The sequence below is a fragment of the Debaryomyces hansenii genome (assembly GCF_000006445.2).
Source record: "Debaryomyces hansenii CBS767 chromosome G complete sequence".
NCBI lineage: Eukaryota > Fungi > Ascomycota > Pichiomycetes > Serinales > Debaryomycetaceae > Debaryomyces > Debaryomyces hansenii.
Window position 1 is genome coordinate 467,465 of NC_006049.2, and position 21,025 is coordinate 488,489.

The following is a 21,025-nucleotide window of genomic DNA, read 5'->3' on the forward strand; positions in this document are numbered from 1 at the left end:
TCATATATAAAATCAACTTTGCAAAATCAAGCTAATCCAAAACCTTCATGACCTTCTGTTATAGCCAATAGAACAGATCCTCTTAATGTTTCATATGATTCATATGCTGGTAAATCTATTTGGTTGAAACATGTATGTGAGGATGGTAATCTATCAGTGGTTCCGTAGTCTCTATGGATGCTAAATTTACAAGTTCCACTAGCTCCACTCAACTCCTTGAAACCATTCAAAGGAACTTTCGAGGTACCCGTAGCAAACTGTAGCAATTTGGCTCTCTCTTCGTTGTCAAACGATTTAACCGCTCTCCAGAACCATTGAATTTGTTCTGATGAAGGCGAATAATTATTATACGTAGAATTATTTTGCCAATCCAAAACATCGATATCCGGCAATCCCGAAATCAATAATTCTAATTCTTGTTCATCAAATATAGAAACTAAATCCTTTGAAATAATCTCGTGGAACCCCAACAAAAAGTTGTCCATTTGTTCCGTAACCGAAGTTTGCAATCTGTACTGAACAACTAATTTGACATACTCGTGTTTATTTTCTTCGGTCACGGCTATATCTCTTCCGTTAGGAATCAAGTCAATGATTTTATGTTCTCCATAATCATCAGTTTCAACTGAAAAATCTTCTGTGATCACATCAGTTATGTCATTTTCTAACATCCATACCAATGATTTAAAGTATTCAAGGTCTAGTGTCTCCATATCCTTTAACGAAACTGACTTACCTAAAATTCTCTTATAGACAGCTCTACTGAAGTGACAATCTAGGAAACTATTATCAAATATAGCCTTACCAATAATCTTACCAATAAATTTAAAGAACGACAAATGTTCTGGATTAATATATGATGTTCTATTCGGGTGGAATGTTGTTTCATCAGATGCCACAGGGGTAAATAAGGCATAGTCTGGATTAAACATTTGTCTCGATAAAACTTGATACCATTCTCGAGTAACACCACCTGCATCAATTCCCGATTCACCTTTAAAATTGACTTCTAGCTTTGAGTTCTTAAACTCATCCTTCGGTTTGAAAAATAATGCTCTGTACGAGTCCAAGAATACTTGATCACGGCGAATGCTGATTGACAATTTAGCATTCTCATTTTTATTTTCATGTAATTTTCGATCAAAATAATTCTTCTTGTTATCAAATTCCAAGACCCCAGGATTTCTAACTAACATTCCAAAAGGTCCACTCATCAAGTTAGGATTAGTTCTGACCATTTGATTCAATATCTTCTTATGTTCATCTGTAAATGAAAAAAATAAGCTTTCAATTGGTTCCTTAGTGAAATCAATTTTTTTCGCTTCATACTTAATAGCATCTTTGATATGAATTTCTTTAACTTTGCTATGTTTACAAACAACCATTAAAGCTTCAATCAAGGGTAATAATGCTGTAGCTATATTTGTCATGCCTTTTCTTTCTTCTAGAACTCTTAAGCAATCACTCAAGGCATCCCATAGAGTTCCCAATGCAAGTCTCTTATATAATCCTGTTAATTCTTCAATTTCATCGAGAGTCAATTTATTTTCCTTACCATCATGGATCGCTTTATAATCGGTTTTCTCATCCTCAAAGCCTTTATCTTTTTCTTTTGATTCAAACATATAATCTAATGCGGTTAAAATCCTGAGTAGTTTTGCCTGGTCAGAGCTCGACGCACTGAACTTCGCAAATGACTTATTTTCTGTATTGTAGGTATCTGATTTGTGAATTTCTCTTGTCAAAACGTTAAGATCGCTAATAATAGTTTGTCCTAATTTCGTTGCCTGATCAGATAATTCTACGGAAAATACCTTTTGCGCATTCGGAAGTACAGATAGGTTCTGCATTGCACTGATAGTTCTTCTGAAAGTCGTATTAGGACAATCATTTGAAGTTAGTATTTTGATTATTTGTCGGAAATTATGATCAGGAATAACTGGAGGAGTAATAGGAGGAACCTTATTGTCTTCAACACTTTTGTTAGCGTTTTGTAAAGCATGAAGTGGTCTAGTAGCGATTTGTAAAACTCTTGCTAAAACATCCATGAAAGTTTGATCTTCTTTGATCAAATTATTTTCTAACAATCTAAGCAAGAGATTTATTGGGTATTTACTTTCCTTACTTAACGATTCTTTTAATTTCGTTTTGCGATTAATCTTCTTCAATATGTATGGGTTATCATGCTCCGTCAAAAGATAATATCTCATATGAGTATTACGCTCTAATATATAGTGCACGACTTCGATTATTTGATTACCAATGATAATCGGCGAGCCACCGATAGGAAATTGATTATTCTGACTTTCCGTATTAGATGTACTAGTTTTAGCTTTCAAGCAAACCTGTGAGTAAACTTTCTCAATAGATCGTTGGTTTATTAAACCGTCTTGAAGGATTGCGATTAAAAGGCCCATTATTTCAGCCCTCGATTGTTTACTTTTACACAAGTACTGCAATGCTTGATGGATATACTCTCTCTGATTAATAGGCAGAGGGATAAAAAGTAAACGAATTAGTGCAGCTACACCAGATCTCTCAACTAAGGGTGTAAAGAAAACCTTTTTAGACTTTTTGGAAGATTCCGACGTAGCGTCTCCAGCAACAGTTGATCTTCTTCTGTTTGAACCTGAATTGTCACTACTAGGTAAAACAAAAGGATTCGTACTTTCTCCTTCGTTCCCATCTTCCAAATCTTCATCTTCATCAACATCCGGATAGGTCATTTCATCTTCCAAGGTAGAAAATCTACGAGCCATCGATTCTTGTTGAAGAATTTCTTCTCTAATTTGCTCAGGAAGAGCATCTAGGAAGTCAGGATCAATTTCACGGGCATCTGCTCCTGTATTAGACGCATTTGCTCGTCTTTCTCTGACATGCTGAGTAAATACTTCATCACGCATATCATCTGGTAAAGCCTCGAAGAATTCTGGGTCTATGTCAGTTCCACTAATATCAACATCACGGTCACCAATACGAACCATAATAGGATCATGATGTTCAGAGTTATTTGTTGCATTGATTTCTCGTTCTCTTGCTTCCTCTTCACGCTTTAACCTTTCTTCTTCTTCCCTTTTGCGTATTTTTTCTTCTCTTTCCTTTCTAATTCGTTCAGCTTCTTCCTTCTTCAGCTTGAATATTTCGATACTTTCCTTTTCGATTCTATTAACAATATTAGGTATAATCTTCATAACAGCCTCATCCTTCGACTTAGAATAGAACATATTTAATGCATCTAACCAACGTTCCCTCGTGGACTTGATGTACATGCTATGTAACACATCATTATCGCGTTTGGACTTAGAGCCCATCAGTATAACGTTTCCAAAGGAACGTTCAAAACGACTAGAATTTCCAGGACCACTTATATGTATAGTCCCTCTTAATAAGCCGTTATCATTATTTGCTGAGCTGAATAGACCTTCGAAAAGCGAAGCAATATTTGGTTGCCCCATAGCTGGACGTAAAGCATCAAAAAATGTGCTAGCAAAGTCCCTTGCTCGTCTTCTTGAATCAGGCGCAATACCTAATCCATCTACTTCATCATCAACAACCGAATCATCTTCACTCATATTATCTTCCTCGTCTTCGTCAGATTCGCCGGAATCCATAACCTCATACGCATCTCTAGAATGTTCAAGTCTATTCCTACGTAAGCTTTCAACACCACTTGGTATATCACCATCTTCTACTTCCGCTTCATTTGAAGGAGCATTATCGTCTTCAAAAGCTTCAATCCAACCATCTAATTCTTCATCATCATACTCGCTGATTCCTTCTTCCTCGTCGTAATCATAAACTCCGGATTCATCCGAGACTTCGTCATTTATTGAACCTTCATCGGAATCGCTGTGAGAATGCATATCTAATTCGTCAATAATTTCAATATCATCATCTTCAATACTTGGGATATTGTCATCATCCATGGATTCATTTCCTTCGTAGCCCTCATCGATAGAAATATCATTGTCTTCGTCTTCCTCCATTTCAGAATCTAGTTCAGAAAGATGAGAGGAATCTTCTGAATCTTCTTCCGATATTTCTTCACCAGACATCAACACCTCCAACGGATCCCCTTCGTCATAATAATCCATTTCTGAATCCTCACTCTCATGTTCAACATCATACATCCCCAAAGTAGAATTACGGAACAAATCAGGTGTTTCATCCCTATCATCAACGTCTTCTGGTACGATATCATCGTCTTCTTTATCTCCTTGGTGCTCGTCCTCAAAGATATCCTGAAATTCACTTTTGATCTTACCCAATAAAGTAAGCGGTTTAATACCAAGTTTAATGACACGATTAATTTCAGGGAAATTAACATCAAACTCAGAGATTATTCCAGTGAGCTGAGATGGTATTTGCTTATCAATAAGAGCTTTAGCTATATAATACTGATCATACTTCGTTGCATTTTTATTCAATAAGGGTCCTGTTAAATCACGGAACTTTTGAGTTATCATACAGCCACATAAATCAAATAAATCAATAAGCTTTCCATAGCGAACATTAGCGACACTTGGGGCACTAACCGTCTCCTTTAGGATCTTCAGAAGAATATCAACATAAAATTTTCTTATGAAAGCCATATCAATATCTTCTTTCTTTGGGTCTGGTGAATTGTCTTCGTTCAAAATTGGTGTTGATACTAACGCTAAAACTGCAAGCTTAGAAAGTGACGAAATAGCAGAACGTCTCTCAAACTCAATACCGCTAGATTTAATAAGCAGTCTAGTTGGTATCAATTGATGTAGTAAAAAGTTCAAAGCAGTGGAGCGAGGTTTCAAATTATCATTTTGATTTTTCTTAGAAAACGTTAAAAATTCAAGTTTCGATTGCTTATAAGAACCAAGCAACTCGGTAATTGTTTGCAATAAGAAAGACGCATAAGCAAAATCTGTATTTTTAAACACATCGGTCGTGGAGTCCTTTGCAGTCTTCTCATCGTCCGTAGATTGTGGTTCAGACACCCAATCTTTTTTACTAACTTCCATCAATTCACTCAAGAGTGTATGGATAATGCCTGTAGAGTTAATGGTACGTTGCAGGGCCAGGTTATCTACTTCTTTTGAAGCTTCTACATCTTCCATGTCCATATCTTCATTACTTTTGTCGTGCTTCTTTCGAAAAACAGTTAGCTTTGACGGGTAAACATCCCCACCATCATAATTGTCTAACCTTACTTCCTGTGAGAAAACATCCACATATAACCCTGGGTCACGTAACACAACTGACGCAGTCTCTTTCAAGACTGATTGAAGGTCACGTTTGCCTCTGATACTTCCCTTGAATACAGTCGAAAGCTCAACTGACATATTAACTTTCAAAACTTCAGTTGTCTCAAAACATCTTCTTATAAGAACAACAAGTGCCGCTTGATAAATATCATATTTATCTGATGCATTTTTCATGAAATCACTAGCTAAAGAAATAAGCGTTTTAAGTAACTTAGAGTTTACAAGCATTGTTGAGCATTCTTCGTCTTTGACTAATAATATCATAATTCTTGCAATCCCAATTGCAGATTTTATCTCGTGAATTTCATCCAATTTTATAAGACTATCAAATACCCTCCGTTTTAATTCATCATCGATCAAAAATGGAACAGTATCATTTTGGGGACATAGGCGTTCATGTGGACTCTTCTCAGATACAGGAAAATCTTTGTAATACATCACTTGCTCAAGGATATACAACCCATATGAGATATAGTCCTTGTCTACATCCTTTGGGTTACTTTCAAGTTCAATAGTCATAAAACGTGTAAACCTCGAAATAGTCTCCTTGTTCGAATATACCACCTTTTCATCTTTAAGAATAATCCCAAACAAATGAATAGCGACACCTAAATCCGAGCTTTTATTTTTCTTCACGCCTACCAAATCAAAAATATAATAAGCAAGCTTGCTCGAAATATCTGAAGGGTCTGAATACGTAGAAAGAAGCATATCAGCAATCGACTCAATTGCCTTATGATAGTTGCAAGCAACTTTGAACCAGCAATCAGTAAAATGATCGAATTCACGCAATCTAGCTGTCTTAAGATGAGAACCGGGTTCAAATGTTGGAAAATCCTGTTTAAAGATGATCCTTCCAGAATGGATGTCTTGCACAATACTTTCCCATGCCTCTTTGTCGACATCTAATTGCGAACAATCTGGTACTTCATGACTACTTATCTCATTCAAACTCACAGTATGCTTAAAAAAATGTTCAGCTTGTGAAGGTGATATTCCTTTCGATGTTAAGTATTGAACTTGTGACAACGGTGGAGACACATTATCTACTAACAAGGGAATAAAGGGTACGTCGGAAACTTCTTTTGTTGCCATCCAAACATGTTTTGTGATGTAAACAAGTTGCTCAATTAACGGAGATGGTACATTCTGGGTTGTAGCTATATCTGATTGGTTGAAAATTATAGATTCAGAACCAATTGTGCTCCGTATTAACTCAAGGGCAATGATTCTAGACTGAACCAAGAACGTTGAGACTAAAAATGATTCTGGATCTTTTTCAAGCCCCTCATGATAAAATAATTTTGTTGCCGGTAAATTTGGAACAACATCATTATTAACGATCTTAGCAAAAATCATGAGAATCTGACTTAACACATTCTTAGTAATACTGCTTTCAGAAGTGTTGATATATTTTAAATCATTAGTTTTTGCAACTTCTTGAGGGTCTAACTGTAATAGTTTATTCCAGAAGCCAATTGCCAATTCTTTTAATTTTTCGAAAAAGCCATTTTGCAAGAGAGAAATAGCTAAACTTGTTTGTATGACATCTTTGTTTACCCTTTCTTTTTGGCTTAGGCAGTATAAACCGATATTTACTAACACCAAATAGTAACTTGATTTATATTCTTCATTCGAAATATCTGTCGTAATCAAAGTCTCGAATATTTTTCCTATTTCAACAGTGATTCTCACTGCATCCCTTCGCCATGCAGCATCAATGAATTCTTGTCTCTTATGCATGCAAACACGGCCCAAACAGCAGAAAACTGTTGATATGTAGTTCTGGAAACGGTACGCAAAAAACCTTATCTGTAATGAGTTTTTGAACTTCGCACTCGTGCCATCTTGTTTCTCTTGTTTCTTAGAAGGTTCTGCAGCATATATTTGGATTGGTGGGAATTCGCTGCTACTGTCAAATATAGCACCGGATTGTTTGGCTACGGTATCTGGCATAGTAGAACGCAAAATAATCTCTTCGAACATACATCTCCTTAGAAGTAAACCAAAATCTGATAATAATCTTAGACCACTTCCGTCTGATGATTTTCCATTTCCAAATAATTCTGCAATTTGGTGATATCTTTCGTGAAACATGAGGCCTGGGTTAATATAAATCTCTGTAAACGTGTAAAATAAAGTGTTAAGAGAGTTTAATTCCTTCAAAAAATGTGTACCCGCTTCTTCATTGTCTTCAAATTTGCTGAAGAAAGAAATATCTGTATTTCTGAAGTTAATAAATTCCTGAATAAGAGGAGACTCAACTTGCTTTTTCAAAATTTCAAATGCAAGAGGTAGACCATAATCTCTATTTTCGTCATCAAAATATTTTAAGACACCCATTAAAGTTGAAAAACCATTCGAGGTTGTATAATCAAATGGAGCATTAGATAAAGTCATAAATGAAGCCCAAGATTCATAAGGTATTAATTTCATTGCTTCATTTCCCCACTGTCCACTATCTTGTAGTAATCCACCCAAGAAAAAGAAAACGTTGTCAGCTAAATATGCAGCATCAGTTGTTTCCCACACTTCTATCTCCTTGGACCCATCTTCATTTTCAATAATCATCTCATCTTTATTGCGATATAATGATCCTTTATCTGATGTATAGAAACGAATGCCATTCAATTTGCTATTGACGAAATCAGGAACATTTCGAACTAATTTTTTGATCTCTTCCATAATAATTGGTTTCAATGGGGTATAATGTCTTCCCAATTCGTCAAACGAGCAACCTAGATTTGTGGTCATATCTGATCTAACCAATTCTTTTGCATAGTCAAGATTATAGAATGATTGGAAGTATTTACCAATAGTATTATGCTTCATAACCTTATCTAAACCATCATTATTCAAACAAATAGCACCAATAACTTCAGCTAAGGACATCAACAAATCATTTGATGGAAGAAATAAATCTTCAAAATTATCTAAAATGGTATCTATCACCTTAGCTTCATTCAAAATTGAGAACGCTGTTGGCTCATTATGAATAATATAAAAGACCGAGTCAATAGTCGCAGACAATATTAATGGGCCAAAAGTTTTAGGATTAAGGAGAATTTGGTTAAAACTTTCTAATAAAGGAGAATCAAAAAGGTTACGTAATCTATCACCAGGCTCTGACTGAATTAAATGTGAAACTAGTTTCATAAGGTTTCGAATATAGTTAGCTTGTCGGAAGGTAATGTTGTAATAAACGAGAGACTCCTTAGGTGGACCACCTCCATAATTAGGGTTCTCTAATGCAAAATTGACTTCGTACTTAATTGTATCAATAAGTAATTGAAATCCATTATTAGCTACAAAATCATCAAATGACTCTGGAGATGCACTTAAAAATACTGTTGTTAAATGAACTGCAGCTGAACACGACCATCTATACTTAGATTTAACGTTGAAGAATGATAATAAATCATTTAAAATACCACCAGCTGTTAGTCTAGGAGTTAAACTTTTTGAATCTATTAAATTTCCCAACATATTAAAAAAGTGCACATAAGCCAATTCAAAGCAATCGTCATCTTCGGCCCTAATCTTTTTATTGATATGTCTTATACATTGGAATAAAATTCCATGGTTCACATTCCCACCCATACATCTGATGATATCACTTCCCCATACTCTTTTCAAAGAAATGCACTCTAAAGCTTTCGTAGCAGTAAAATAAACATCTCTTGAAACATCTGCTGAATTTTCAGGTTGGATTAAATCGATTAGGAAGCTAAAAATATATGGTTCAGATTCAAAGAATCTTGATGCAGTAAATTCACTTGGACACATACAGCATATGAACGCAATGGCCAAGCATTTTGCACGAAGTAACTTTTCACGTAATTCGATTGACTCATATGATTTGGTATTAAAAGACTTGACGACAGGCGCAACGAGACCGAACTCATACCAATATTCTTTAGGAATAGTTTCAGAAGCCTTGTCAAATATTTGCTCTAAAGATAACTTACGTACAGTTTCTTCCGATAAACTAAAACTTGTAACACCTTCTTTTGGAACTATTTTTTCTTCATTATCTGTCTTCGATAATTTATTCGAATTGGATTTTGACTTAGACCTTTTTGCTTCTTTATTCTTTAATTCTTCTTTTCCACTTTTAGCAGATTCACTCTTGGTATGTATATTTTGTGCTTGGGGTGTATAGGCCTTATAGTATTGAAAGTTAAGGTGCTTCCATTTTGATGGGTATTTTCTTTTCGTAGTAATAGAATCAATTAGACTATAATGGTCACCCAATACAGTATCCTTGTCCTCTTTACTTATCTTCTCCTCTTCTTCAACTTTACGGTGAAAATTAGGTGGCACTGGAAGTGGGTATGATTTTGCAATCTGTAATACTTTCATCTTGACCGGCTTTGGGGCTGAATATTTATTCGAGCTAGTCTGAACATATCTCTCTGATATTGAAACACCCACCTCCAAGGCGCTTAATCTGACATCAATCGTTGGTGAATTTATCAACTGGAAGATTCTTTCACTACTAGAATAGATAGATCTATTCGCACAGTGTTCAAGTAAAAGATGTGTAAACTGCAAACATGCCACAAGCAACTCTTGATCCTTCTTATCCATTTCCTGCAATTTGGGATGCTCCTGGTCTAGTTCATACTTCTTAACTTGGGCTTCAAATATTTCATCAAACCTATTCAAGGCTGGCACCCAATGGAATAAATCGCCCCTTGGTCTTTCCCAAGACAAATTGTGTTTCAATTTATGTGGTAATTCTTCTAAAGGGCAACTCTTAAGATCATCAATCAAAGATTTCAATGGCTTTGCCATCTCCATTTTCTCTAAGTGATTCCGCTTAGAAATAATCATTGTGTAAGATATGTATTATTAACACTTCAGGCTCAAGAAAGTAAATTGTTCAAATTTATTTAAGCTATCAATTACAAATTGGACGCTTCAACTGTTAATATAATCCTTCTTAAGACTGTTCTTATGTGTATGTATGATTAGTCTATGATTTGATTACGAAAAACTGAATTTATAAGTAGTTCTTGCTATTTTTGCTCGAAACTCCTGGTTCAAACACACTGATAGTATACAGGGCAAGTGATGAGTCCAACAAGAATAGAATATGTTTACTCTAATGATAAGAGGAATATAACAGAAATGTCTTACAGGAAGAGGCCATTTGAAAAGAATGGGAATGGAGAAAGTAAGCGAATAAAAGAACTGAGTTCTACTGACACAACGGACGCAATTGCAAGAGCTAAAGCAAGATTACTAGAAAAGAACAAAAACGGTACTCCTGAACAGACCGGCCATAGACATAGTAATAACCCACATAGGGTAGACACTTTGTCATCGAAGATAGATTCGGCTAAAAAGCGATTAAATAACCAAGACTCAGAAAGAGAAAGAGAAGAGAGAGAGGGTAAAGGTGGGCTTAATGTGGAAATTCATCCGCTATTACGAAATAATGCTCCAGCACGTACATTACCTAAAAATCATAATCCGTTAAAGCAAAACGTTAAAAAGTGGTTTGATCCTACGGCTATCAATCCATATTTGAACCAAGATGATATGTCGGGACCAATTACGGCACAGCATAGACCAAGAACATTACAATTCAACGAACAGGGGAAGTATATTGCAAAGGGAAATGAATTGAGAGAAAAATTGAAAAAGGAACAAGAAGAAGTGGTCAAATACCAAGAAACTCAAGAAAAGGGATTGACAGCGGATGAAAATTTAGGGGAACATTTATACAAACTGCAATATCCACCGGTTGTTGAATGGTGGGACAGACCGTATTTGAAAGACCGTAATTACAATAACATTACAGATGAATCACGTCTCATATATGACAACGAAATCGCTCCCATTTCTATATATATACAACATCCTGTGTTGATACCGCCTCCTTGGGAAAGACATATGCCAGACGCGAAACCTATGTATCTAACGAAGAAAGAATTGAAGAGAATAAGACGAAATGATAGACATGAAAAACAAAAGGATATGCAAGATCGTATAAAGCTAGGGTTGGATCCTCCTCCCCCACCGAAAGTGAAATTATCAAATCTAATGAACGTATTGACCAACGAAGCAATTAAAGACCCTACGGCAGTGGAAATGAAAGTTCGAGAAGAAGTCGAAGAAAGGCATTTAAAACACATGCAAGAGAATGAAGAACGGAAGTTGACTAAAGAAGAAAGGCTTGCAAAAATTCAAAACCAACACGAAAAAAATCTTGAAAAGGGATATCATACCACAGTATTCAAAATTGATAAGCTTTCGAATCCCAGAAACTTCTACAAAATTGATATCAATGCTAAGCAGTTGGGATTATATGGAATATGTTTGTTGAATCCCAAATTCAATTTGATCATTGTGGAAGGTGGAGCTAAAAGCATCAAGTTCTACAAAAGGCTATTAACGCAGAGGATCGATTGGACTGAGAACATTGCTCCTAAGGTATCGGATGATCTAAACTCCCCTGATATATCACCAGAACAAATAGAAGATCTCTCCGATAATAAATGTCTGCTTTTGTGGGAAGGGCAAATCAAAGAAATAAAATTTAAGAAATGGTCGATAATGAGAACTTCCAATGATGATGAGGCATTTGACGTTCTCAATAGATTTGGTGTGATAAACTATTGGCGTGAGGCTCTAGTTATAGATAATTAACATTGTATATAGCGTATTATATCTAATCCACCATTTAATGTAAATGGGACTAAAGAAATGTTGATTATGTAATATATTATATACAAACTGGATCTCGGGATTGCTCAGACTAAGGTTATTGGTGGTTGAAGCTTTACTGTTCTTTACTACTTTTGAACTATTATATTTCAAGCAAATACGTCTACGAAATTAATAAAATGGGTGCTGCTTATACTATATTTGGGAGACAAGTCCCATCTCATATTGTATGTATTAAGGTAACAATTTTGGATTGAAATCGAGAGGGAATAAGTACTGAAAGTATCCATAGCTTTGATCATAAATTAACGAAGAGGGCCATGAATTCAATTTGCTTTACTCTTATAGAATATTGATTGACTAACAGAACAGCTTTCTATTGCCACTTTAGGTACTGCTGCAGCTGTTGTTGCATGGCCTCGTGCTAAGAAGGAAGCTCCGCCAGCCCAGGCTGCTCCTGTTGCCCAAACCAAAGAAGAAGACTTTGACTTAGAAAAGTTCTTGAAGTATGTATACACTGATTAGATTAATCTTGTGGTTCGTCTACTAACTAGATATAGCGATTTGACCAAGGAAGAAACAAAATGATTCTCGAGCACGATTTATATGATATATACTTAAAAATAGAATAGAATACTATAGCTTATATTCTCCATGTGATTGGATTAAATTACATGTAGCTCCGAACTAGACTGTAGTATGTGTTGGTTCAATATATATGTTTCAATGTATCTCTCTAGTGAAATGTTCTCCAGATGTCGAGCCTATCATGGGGCCGGAACTTTGGTGTACCGATGCTCTGTCTGGTGTATTGATCTCTGTGATGTAGGGATGTTGAGGTGCATGGGTCTTTGTGTTTGGCTTCGGCCGAAACATCTCCAAACGGCTATCACCAGAGTAATCTACAGCAGCACTGTTATGTACATATGGAGGTCTCTATAAACTGTCTGTATTATGTATCTCTAGTATCTTGTCCTACTCCTACGCTCCTAGCCCCATCGGGCTATACCCACTCCGAAATCACATCAGTCTATAGTCGTCAGTTCTGAACCCTTCTATTTATACTCCTCGTCTCCCGTCTTCGGTTTGGTTCTACAGTGAGCCACCCCAGTTTCATTCGCTCCTACGCGTCCCTACAGATAAACCAGCTAGTGCTTTCCCGAGTATCGTCTGCAATTCGGATGCGTCGTTCTCTGGTTAATTATATTTCTAACGCGTTTTGTTGCTCTTAAGTAACGTTTAGTAAACAAAACACCGTCAAAGCGGGATAATTGTGAAGTTGCTGCTGGTAATATACACTATCGGGGTTGTTACACCCGCAGAATCAAAATCTTAACTATAGGAACTATGAAGGATCTATTCAAAAGAGCGTCTTCCAGACGCGCGAATTATTTTTGTGCTTTGTTTATTTTCATTCTGGTGATGACAAATTAAATTTGCTAGCGAGACGCGTTTCGAGTATTTAATAAGCCAAATCCGCCCAAATAAAAGATTTTATTGTAAAGAATCAACACTTCTCGTTTGAAAGATCTTAGTATTATTATTAACGAAGAAGAATAATTAATAATGTATGTTTATAAAAGAGATGGACGTAAGGAGCCAGTCCGCTTTGACAAGATCACTGCTAGAGTTCAAAGATTATGCTATGGGTTAGACACCACACACGTCGAACCAGTTGCTATCACACAAAGAGTTATTTCTGGGGTTTACCAAGGGGTTAACACTATTGAGTTGGACAACTTGGCCGCTGAAACTGCCGCTTATATGACTACGATCCACCCTGACTACGCTATATTGGCAGCCAGAATTGCCGTTTCCAACTTGCACAAGCAAACCACCAAGCAATTTTCTCAGGTCAGTAAGGAGTTGTACGAATACGTGAATCCGAAGACAGATTTACACTCACCAATGATTTCCAAAGATACGTACGATATTATTCAAGCCAATGCAAATGAGTTGAACTCCGCCATTGTGTTTGACCGTGATTTCAACTACAACTATTTCGGATTCAAGACCTTGGAAAGATCTTACTTGTTGAGAATCAACGGTAAAGTCGCAGAAAGACCACAACATTTGATTATGAGAGTTGCCGTCGGGATCCATGGTAATGACATCGAAAGAGTTATCGAATCTTACAACATGATGTCATTAAGATATTTTACCCACGGATCTCCAACTTTATTTAATGCTGGTACTCCTAGCCCACAAATGTCTTCATGTTTCTTGGTTGCCATGAAGGATGACTCTATAGATGGTATCTATGATACTTTGAAGACATGTGCTTTGATCTCTAAGAGTGCTGGTGGTATTGGTTTACACATTCACAACATTCGTTCTACTGGTGCTTATATTGCCGGTACCAATGGTACTTCAAACGGTATCATCCCTATGGTTCGTGTTTTTAACAACACTGCTCGTTATGTCGACCAAGGTGGTAACAAAAGACCTGGTGCCTTTGCCCTTTACTTAGAACCTTGGCACGCAGATATTTTCGACTTCATAGATATCAGAAAGAATCACGGTAAAGAAGAAATTAGAGCTAGAGATTTGTTCCCTGCCTTATGGATTCCTGATTTATTCATGAAAAGAGTTGAACAAAACGGTGACTGGACATTGTTCTCTCCAAATGAAGCAAAGGGCTTATCAGACGTCTATGGTGATGAATTCGAAGAATTATATACCAAATATGAAAAGGAAAACCGTGGTAGATCTGTTGTTAAGGCACAAAAATTATGGTACGCCATTTTAGATGCACAAACCGAAACTGGTACTCCATTCATGTTATACAAAGATGCTTGTAACAAAAAGACCAACCAAAAGAACTTGGGTATTATTAAATCGTCTAACTTATGTTGTGAAATTGTTGAGTACTCTGCTCCTGATGAAGTAGCTGTTTGTAACTTGGCTTCCATTGCTTTACCAGCATTTGTTGATAAAAACAACACCACAAGTTGGTATGATTTTGAAAAGTTGCATGAAGTTACTAAGGTTGTGACTCGTAACTTGAACAGAATTATTGACCGTAACTACTACCCAGTTCCGGAAGCTAGAAACTCTAATATGAGAAATAGACCAATTGCTTTAGGTGTCCAAGGTTTAGCCGATGCATTTATGGCATTAAGATTACCATTCGACTCTCAAGAAGCCAAGGAATTAAACACTCAAATTTTCGAAACAATTTATCACGGTGCTGTCGAAGCATCCATTGAATTGGCTGAAATTGAAGGACCATACCAAACTTATGAAGGATCTCCAGCTTCTAAGGGTATTTTACAATTTGACTTATGGGAAAGAAAGCCAACTGAATTATGGGACTGGGATACCTTAAAACAAAAATTAGCTAAGCATGGCATCAGAAATTCCTTGTTAGTTGCTCCAATGCCAACTGCGTCAACCTCTCAAATCTTGGGTTACAATGAATGTTTCGAACCATACACTTCAAATATTTACTCCAGAAGAGTTTTGGCTGGTGAATTCCAAATTGTTAACCCATACTTATTACGTGATTTGGTTGATTTAGGTATCTGGAATGATGATATGAAAAATAACATTATCTCTAATAACGGTTCTATTCAAACCTTACCTAACATTCCAGATGAATTAAAGGCTTTATATAAAACTGTCTGGGAAATTTCCCAAAAGCATATTATTGACATGGCTGCAGACAGAGCTGCATTCATTGATCAATCACAATCTTTAAATATTCACATCAAGGACCCAACTATGGGTAAATTAACCTCAATGCATTTCTATGGTTGGAAGAAAGGTTTGAAGACTGGTATGTACTACTTAAGAACTCAAGCTGCTGCTGCTGCCATTCAGTTTACTGTCGACCAAAACTCGGTTAATAATGCTTCTAAGACTATTGCTTCATTAGAGAAATTAAACCAAAGAAAATATATTGCTAAGTCAGTTTCTAGCACTAACGACTCAGGTGTCTCTACTGAGCCAACATCGTTAGAGAATTCTGTTGCTGATTTAAAAATTTCAGACAACTCGAATACCCCTAAGAACGACAACCCCGTTGAATCAACTGAATCTACTGAATCTACTGAATCCACTGAATCCACTGAACCAGCTGAAGGCCAAGATGCTGGTGATATATACAGTTCAAAGGTTATTGCATGTGCTATTGATAATCCAGAATCATGTACTATGTGTTCCGGTTAAGCCATATTAGGTATAGTACACTTTACCTTTTTTGTATATTACTATGTTTCTTATTTAATTATTGTTTAAAGTTTGTTGTTGGGTAATAATTTCTTTTAATTAGTTTTAACGTTTTTATATCACAGGTAGCTTAATGCCACCTTAATAAATAAAGTATAAAAATATATTGTGGGCTATCTTTTATCTAGATAGACGACATCGTTGAGATGCCGATAGTTGCGACAAAATAGCCGTCTACAAAGTAATATTTTAATAAATACCCATTAATCATCATAATATTATATTTTAACCAAATCATTCGTCAAATGTACAATTTGAAAAGTAGTCCTTGTTCTAATAATAATCAAAGATAACGCATACGACCATATCCCACAAATAGAGAATATAGTTTTATGACGCAGATAACAGATCCTGAAATATCTGGAGCCACAAATGAAGATATAGTCCTCGATACATTTCTGGATAATCGTTCAACTATGGATCCGGATGACGATAGTTCAGATCCAATTCGAATAATCGATCAGGAAACTGAATTTTTCTTTGACGATTCGATCAAAGGAAAATTGAAGCAATTTTTTTATAAACTATGGAATGGTCCTACAGTTCCAGAAGACAACCCACCACGCCGGATTCAAGTGTTTTTGAAGATGGAGGAATTTCCTGAAAGATTCAACAAAGGTATTTCGAAGGCTCTCCGAATCACAGGACTCATATTATACTTGAGTCTTTGGTTTTTAGTATGCTATCGCATTTTGCTTCCATATATGACTATTCCGCCAGGTATGTCAAATAATCCAGATGTGACTGTGATTCCACTATCATGCCAATCACAATCTCACTTTTGGAGAGGTAAAAATGCTGCTTGTGGATTAGATGGTGAATTATGCCCATCATTCGATGGAGATGAAAAAGAGATAATATTTAGGTGCCCAGCACTTTGTGATAGGAGCAGTTGGACCTATTCTTTGATTCCTATTGGTGACCAACGTATTAAATATAGAGGGTATTTCGTAGGTGGTGGTGAAGATCCTGATTCACATGCTGAAATATTAACAAAACCATATAGAGCAGACTCGTATCCGTGTGGTGCAGCTGTCCATGCTGGTGTCGTATCGCCATTTTTTGGAGGGTGTGCCAGAATATCTTACTCAAATAATGGTGAGCTGTATTTTCCTTCTACTTCAGGTCATTATGGAGTTGGTGAATCTATTCCATTCTTATCATTTTTTCAATCGTCTTATTTTTTCAAGAAACTAGTAAGTGGTACTGGCAGCTCTGGTGGCTATTCTCATTGCTATGATCCGAGACTATTAGTGTTGGTTATTAATATTATTTTAGGCCTACCAATTGTCTATTTGGCAAGTGGAGCAACCATGTTTTGGATCATAAATTTCGTTGGCTTTTGGACGATATGCTTAGCCACTGATCCACCATATACGGTAAATGCCAGTGACCATGATAGTTTTGCAAATCTACTTTCAATTGGTCTAGAGAGATTTTTACCGTCCTCGTTCATTTTGTACGTCTTGTGGCATTCATCTGCTAAACGAACCTTGTCTGACCCACCACCAGATATAGACGCAAAACCGTCACCACTAAGTAGGCTCATTTTATGGTATCCGCTCTTCTGGCTTGGCGTTTTGAATAATATTACGTTTGACAGGTTACCAGTGGATAGGTTGACCATTCTGGATCTCAAGGAACAAGCGGGAGCTTTAATAGCGGTGACATCTATTATAACTACGATAGGCACATGTGCCGTTATACAAGCGTACAAGATCTGGCTATCTGGTAGGTTTAGAAAATACTTGGTTATTTATGTTTCCTTTATCCTTGGATTAGTTTTTCTTGGACAATTACCTGGTTTAAGCTTACGTATACATCATTACATATTGGCAATGCTTCTAATCCCTGGCTGTGCAACAAGAGGAAGAACAGCATTAGCGTTCCAAGGCATTTTATTAGGATTATTTCTTTCGGGATCTTCAAGGTGGGGCTTGGCTTCAATTGCAGAAACTGTAGATTCCTTGAAAAGAGATGACCCAAGAGGAAAGATTCTTCCTCCTGAATTTACTGGATTCAATGTCACCTCTGGGATTTTGAACTGGAAATTCGCTGATGATTCATCGATGAGTTCGATAGAAAAAACAATAAATAGTAAATTCAACGGAGTTTCTTTACTTATAAACGATATAGAACGTTACGTTGACAAACGAAAAGAATCGTTGAACTTGATAGATTTATTTAAAAAATCAACTGATTTAAAGGACTCTATAAAGAATGCCTTAAAGCAGGGCTATAAAGATAAAGACGGAAACATTCTCATGTATCTACGGATTGGAAAAAAAGTGTTAGGAAGTGAAGTTTATAGCGATTTCTCTAATGCTGGTATACTTAAATGGCCTAGTGGCGAATTTACTAAACCCCAACCCGGTGTAACTTAAGTATCTACAATTACTATATTATATATAAATCATTTAGACATGTATCAGCAACAACAATAGATCGTATCATGTGATCTTTGTAAAATTATAGCTGCTAATATGAACTTTTTTGATATGAATACTAATAAGCATAGATCAACATCACAAGCGATGCTAACTAAAGTAAGGTTACAAGTGTTTTCTACATCTGCTTCTAGCAAACTTAATTCTATAGGACCCAGATTATGGACTTATAGAAGCTATTCTACAAGCAATTCACCTTCCAACAATATTTCAAGACCGCAAGTGAAATGGTTCTATGCTACAGATGTTCCCAATTCGAAGCCTACTTGGCATAATTACACCAAGACAAATGAACCAAAAAAGTTTATTCCCTTCTCGGATTATGATTCGACCAGATTAGAGAAACGATATCAAAAATATAATTCCGATACAAAGCAAATAGATAATAAAGAACTGCCTAAGCTGAATCACGGATTGGTTGAAGTCAATGAGGATAAGCTCTTTCAGGTCGATTTGAAAAATTTTGATTTATCCCCGGTGTACTGGGATGGGCCAGTTTATGAAGTTCGTCGTGGTACTTGGTTCAACTCTGATGGTATTCCATTAGGTGCGAAGTTGTCTCATCAAATTGAAGAGGGATACCGCTACAGGAAGGCTTTCACGTTTGGAGAAGAAGGACCTAGCGAAAAGCAAGTAGAAGAATCGAAAGATAAGGTCGCTAAGTTTAATGCAAAGGTAGAAAAAGAAGGAAAACCTGAAATGGCACTCGAGATTGATTTTGACAAAGAAAAGGATACGTTTGGTTTAGACAACGGTCAAGTAGTCTTATTCTGTAACGCAAAGGAAGCAGTATTATTCCCGTCTTCGTTTGATAGCAATTTTCAACTTGGTGTAATTCGTAGTTTTGGAACAAGTTCTGGCTCTTTGATATCAGTTGAGAAAATACAGCGTGGATATACGGATGATTTACATGAAACTGTTTTCGATAATTTAACCACAAATCCTATCCCTGGATTAACTGATTTCTTCCAAAATGAGATTACTAATGCCTTTCATCCAAATGATACAGAGGCTGAGAAAAACACAGATACTAAAGAGGAACCCGAAAACACTACAGCCGACCAAGACAAGCAAATGAAACATATGCTTGAATCAGATTTCGATCATGATACTACCCCATTGAGTTCCGAGAGAGAAGTTGATCATCTTGTATTATGTATTCATGGGATCGGTCAGATATTAGGGCACAAGTATGAATCGGTTAATTTTGTTCATAGTATTAACGTTCTTAGAAATACTATGAAGGAAGTCTATCAACATGATAAAGGCTACCAAGAGATTGCCTATCCTGAACATAAACAAAGTGATGAAAACAAGAATACAAATAATAGAATCCAAATCTTGCCTATATCTTGGAGACATAAAATTGACTTTCATCCTCAGACTAGTTTAAAATCCTATGATGAGAATGGTAAATTAAGGCTACCAAGCTTAGCCCAAATAAGTGTTGATGGTGTTAAATCGCTTAGAAATATTTTAGGTGATGTTGTCTTGGATATTTTACTCTATTATGAGCCAAAGTATATTAACCAAATTACAAAAGTTGTCACAGAAGAACTTAATCGTGTTTATGTCCTTTATATGGAAAAAAATCCTAATTTTAAAGGGAAAGTGCACATTATGGGACATTCGTTAGGATCTGTCATCTCGTTTGATATTTTAAGTTCACAGCCTAATGATAAACCTAAAAACTCCAACCTGGAAAAGGACTTGATGTTTGATGTTGACGATTTATTTTGTGTTGGTTCACCTATTGGTGTGTTCAAGCTATTGGGACAAACTAATATAAAGCCACGTTCGCTTTTACCAAGCGATTATGATGCAAGCCAAAAGAATACATTTGCTTCCCCAAAGTGTTCTAATTTGTATAATATTTTTCACCCCTGTGATCCTATAGGGTACAGAATGGAGCCATTAATTAATCCTGAATTTTCGAACTTCAAACCTGAATTGGTTCCATTCGCTGTTAAGGGCTTGAACACGCAAATAAAGGAATTGGCACACTTTAGCGAAGAAATTCAAGAGAAATTATTACGAGCCTCGAGTTGGTTTAACAGGGGAAATAATACTGATAAGAAAAAAACCGAAGAAGTTAAGAGCATAGAAGAAACAGCGTCAGAAGAGAATGCTTTGGATGATATTTTATTTAGTCTTGCAAAATCTGATAAGAGAGATGATAATAAAAGAAAGCCTAGGAAGACAGAGATGAACGACGAGGATTTGGCTACTTTGACTGAAATAAACAAGAATGGGAGAGTTGATTACAGCTTGCCTATGGGGGTTTTTGATTTCTCTTTAGTGTCTGCAATTAGTGCACATATTTCCTATTTCGAAGATAAGGACACCGCTGGCTTTATAATGAAGCAATTATTACTATCAAGGTCTAAGCCAGTTGAGTTAAAATCGGTCTCCTTATATAAATAATTATCTAAG

At 36.2% G+C, this 21,025-nt stretch overlaps 6 protein-coding genes across 6 annotated transcripts; 5 read left to right on the forward strand and 1 right to left on the reverse strand. All coding sequences in view use genetic code 12, as the record gives it.

The window, feature by feature from the left end:
* Window positions 1-26: 26 nt before the first annotated feature.
* DEHA2G05544g (DEHA2G05544p) lies at window positions 27-10,076 on the reverse strand (the record flags this gene model as incomplete). Its single annotated transcript, XM_461787.1, has 1 exon — window positions 27-10,076. One exon carries the CDS (start codon window positions 10,074-10,076, stop codon window positions 27-29), a length of 10,050 nt encoding a protein of 3,349 aa, XP_461787.2.
* A 297-nt stretch (window positions 10,077-10,373) lies between these two features.
* On the forward strand, window positions 10,374-11,897 carry DEHA2G05566g (DEHA2G05566p; the record flags this gene model as incomplete). The annotated part of the gene is made up of 1 exon (XM_461788.1): window positions 10,374-11,897. One exon carries the CDS (start codon window positions 10,374-10,376, stop codon window positions 11,895-11,897), a length of 1,524 nt encoding a protein of 507 aa, XP_461788.2.
* Window positions 11,898-12,094: 197 nt separating this feature from the next.
* DEHA2G05588g (DEHA2G05588p) lies at window positions 12,095-12,440 on the forward strand (the record flags this gene model as incomplete). The annotated part of the gene is made up of 2 exons (XM_461789.1): window positions 12,095-12,142; window positions 12,288-12,440. 2 exons carry the CDS (start codon window positions 12,095-12,097, stop codon window positions 12,438-12,440), a joined length of 201 nt encoding a protein of 66 aa, XP_461789.1.
* A 1,041-nt stretch (window positions 12,441-13,481) lies between these two features.
* DEHA2G05610g (DEHA2G05610p) lies at window positions 13,482-16,085 on the forward strand (the record flags this gene model as incomplete). Its single annotated transcript, XM_461790.1, has 1 exon — window positions 13,482-16,085. One exon carries the CDS (start codon window positions 13,482-13,484, stop codon window positions 16,083-16,085), a length of 2,604 nt encoding a protein of 867 aa, XP_461790.1.
* A 392-nt stretch (window positions 16,086-16,477) lies between these two features.
* Window positions 16,478-18,529, forward strand: DEHA2G05632g (DEHA2G05632p; the record flags this gene model as incomplete). The annotated part of the gene is made up of 1 exon (XM_461791.2): window positions 16,478-18,529. The coding sequence occupies one exon, from the start codon at window positions 16,478-16,480 to the stop codon at window positions 18,527-18,529; it is 2,052 nt and encodes a 683-aa protein (XP_461791.2).
* A 99-nt stretch (window positions 18,530-18,628) lies between these two features.
* DEHA2G05654g (DEHA2G05654p) lies at window positions 18,629-21,016 on the forward strand (the record flags this gene model as incomplete). The annotated part of the gene is made up of 1 exon (XM_461792.2): window positions 18,629-21,016. One exon carries the CDS (start codon window positions 18,629-18,631, stop codon window positions 21,014-21,016), a length of 2,388 nt encoding a protein of 795 aa, XP_461792.2.
* Window positions 21,017-21,025: the final 9 nt, after the last annotated feature.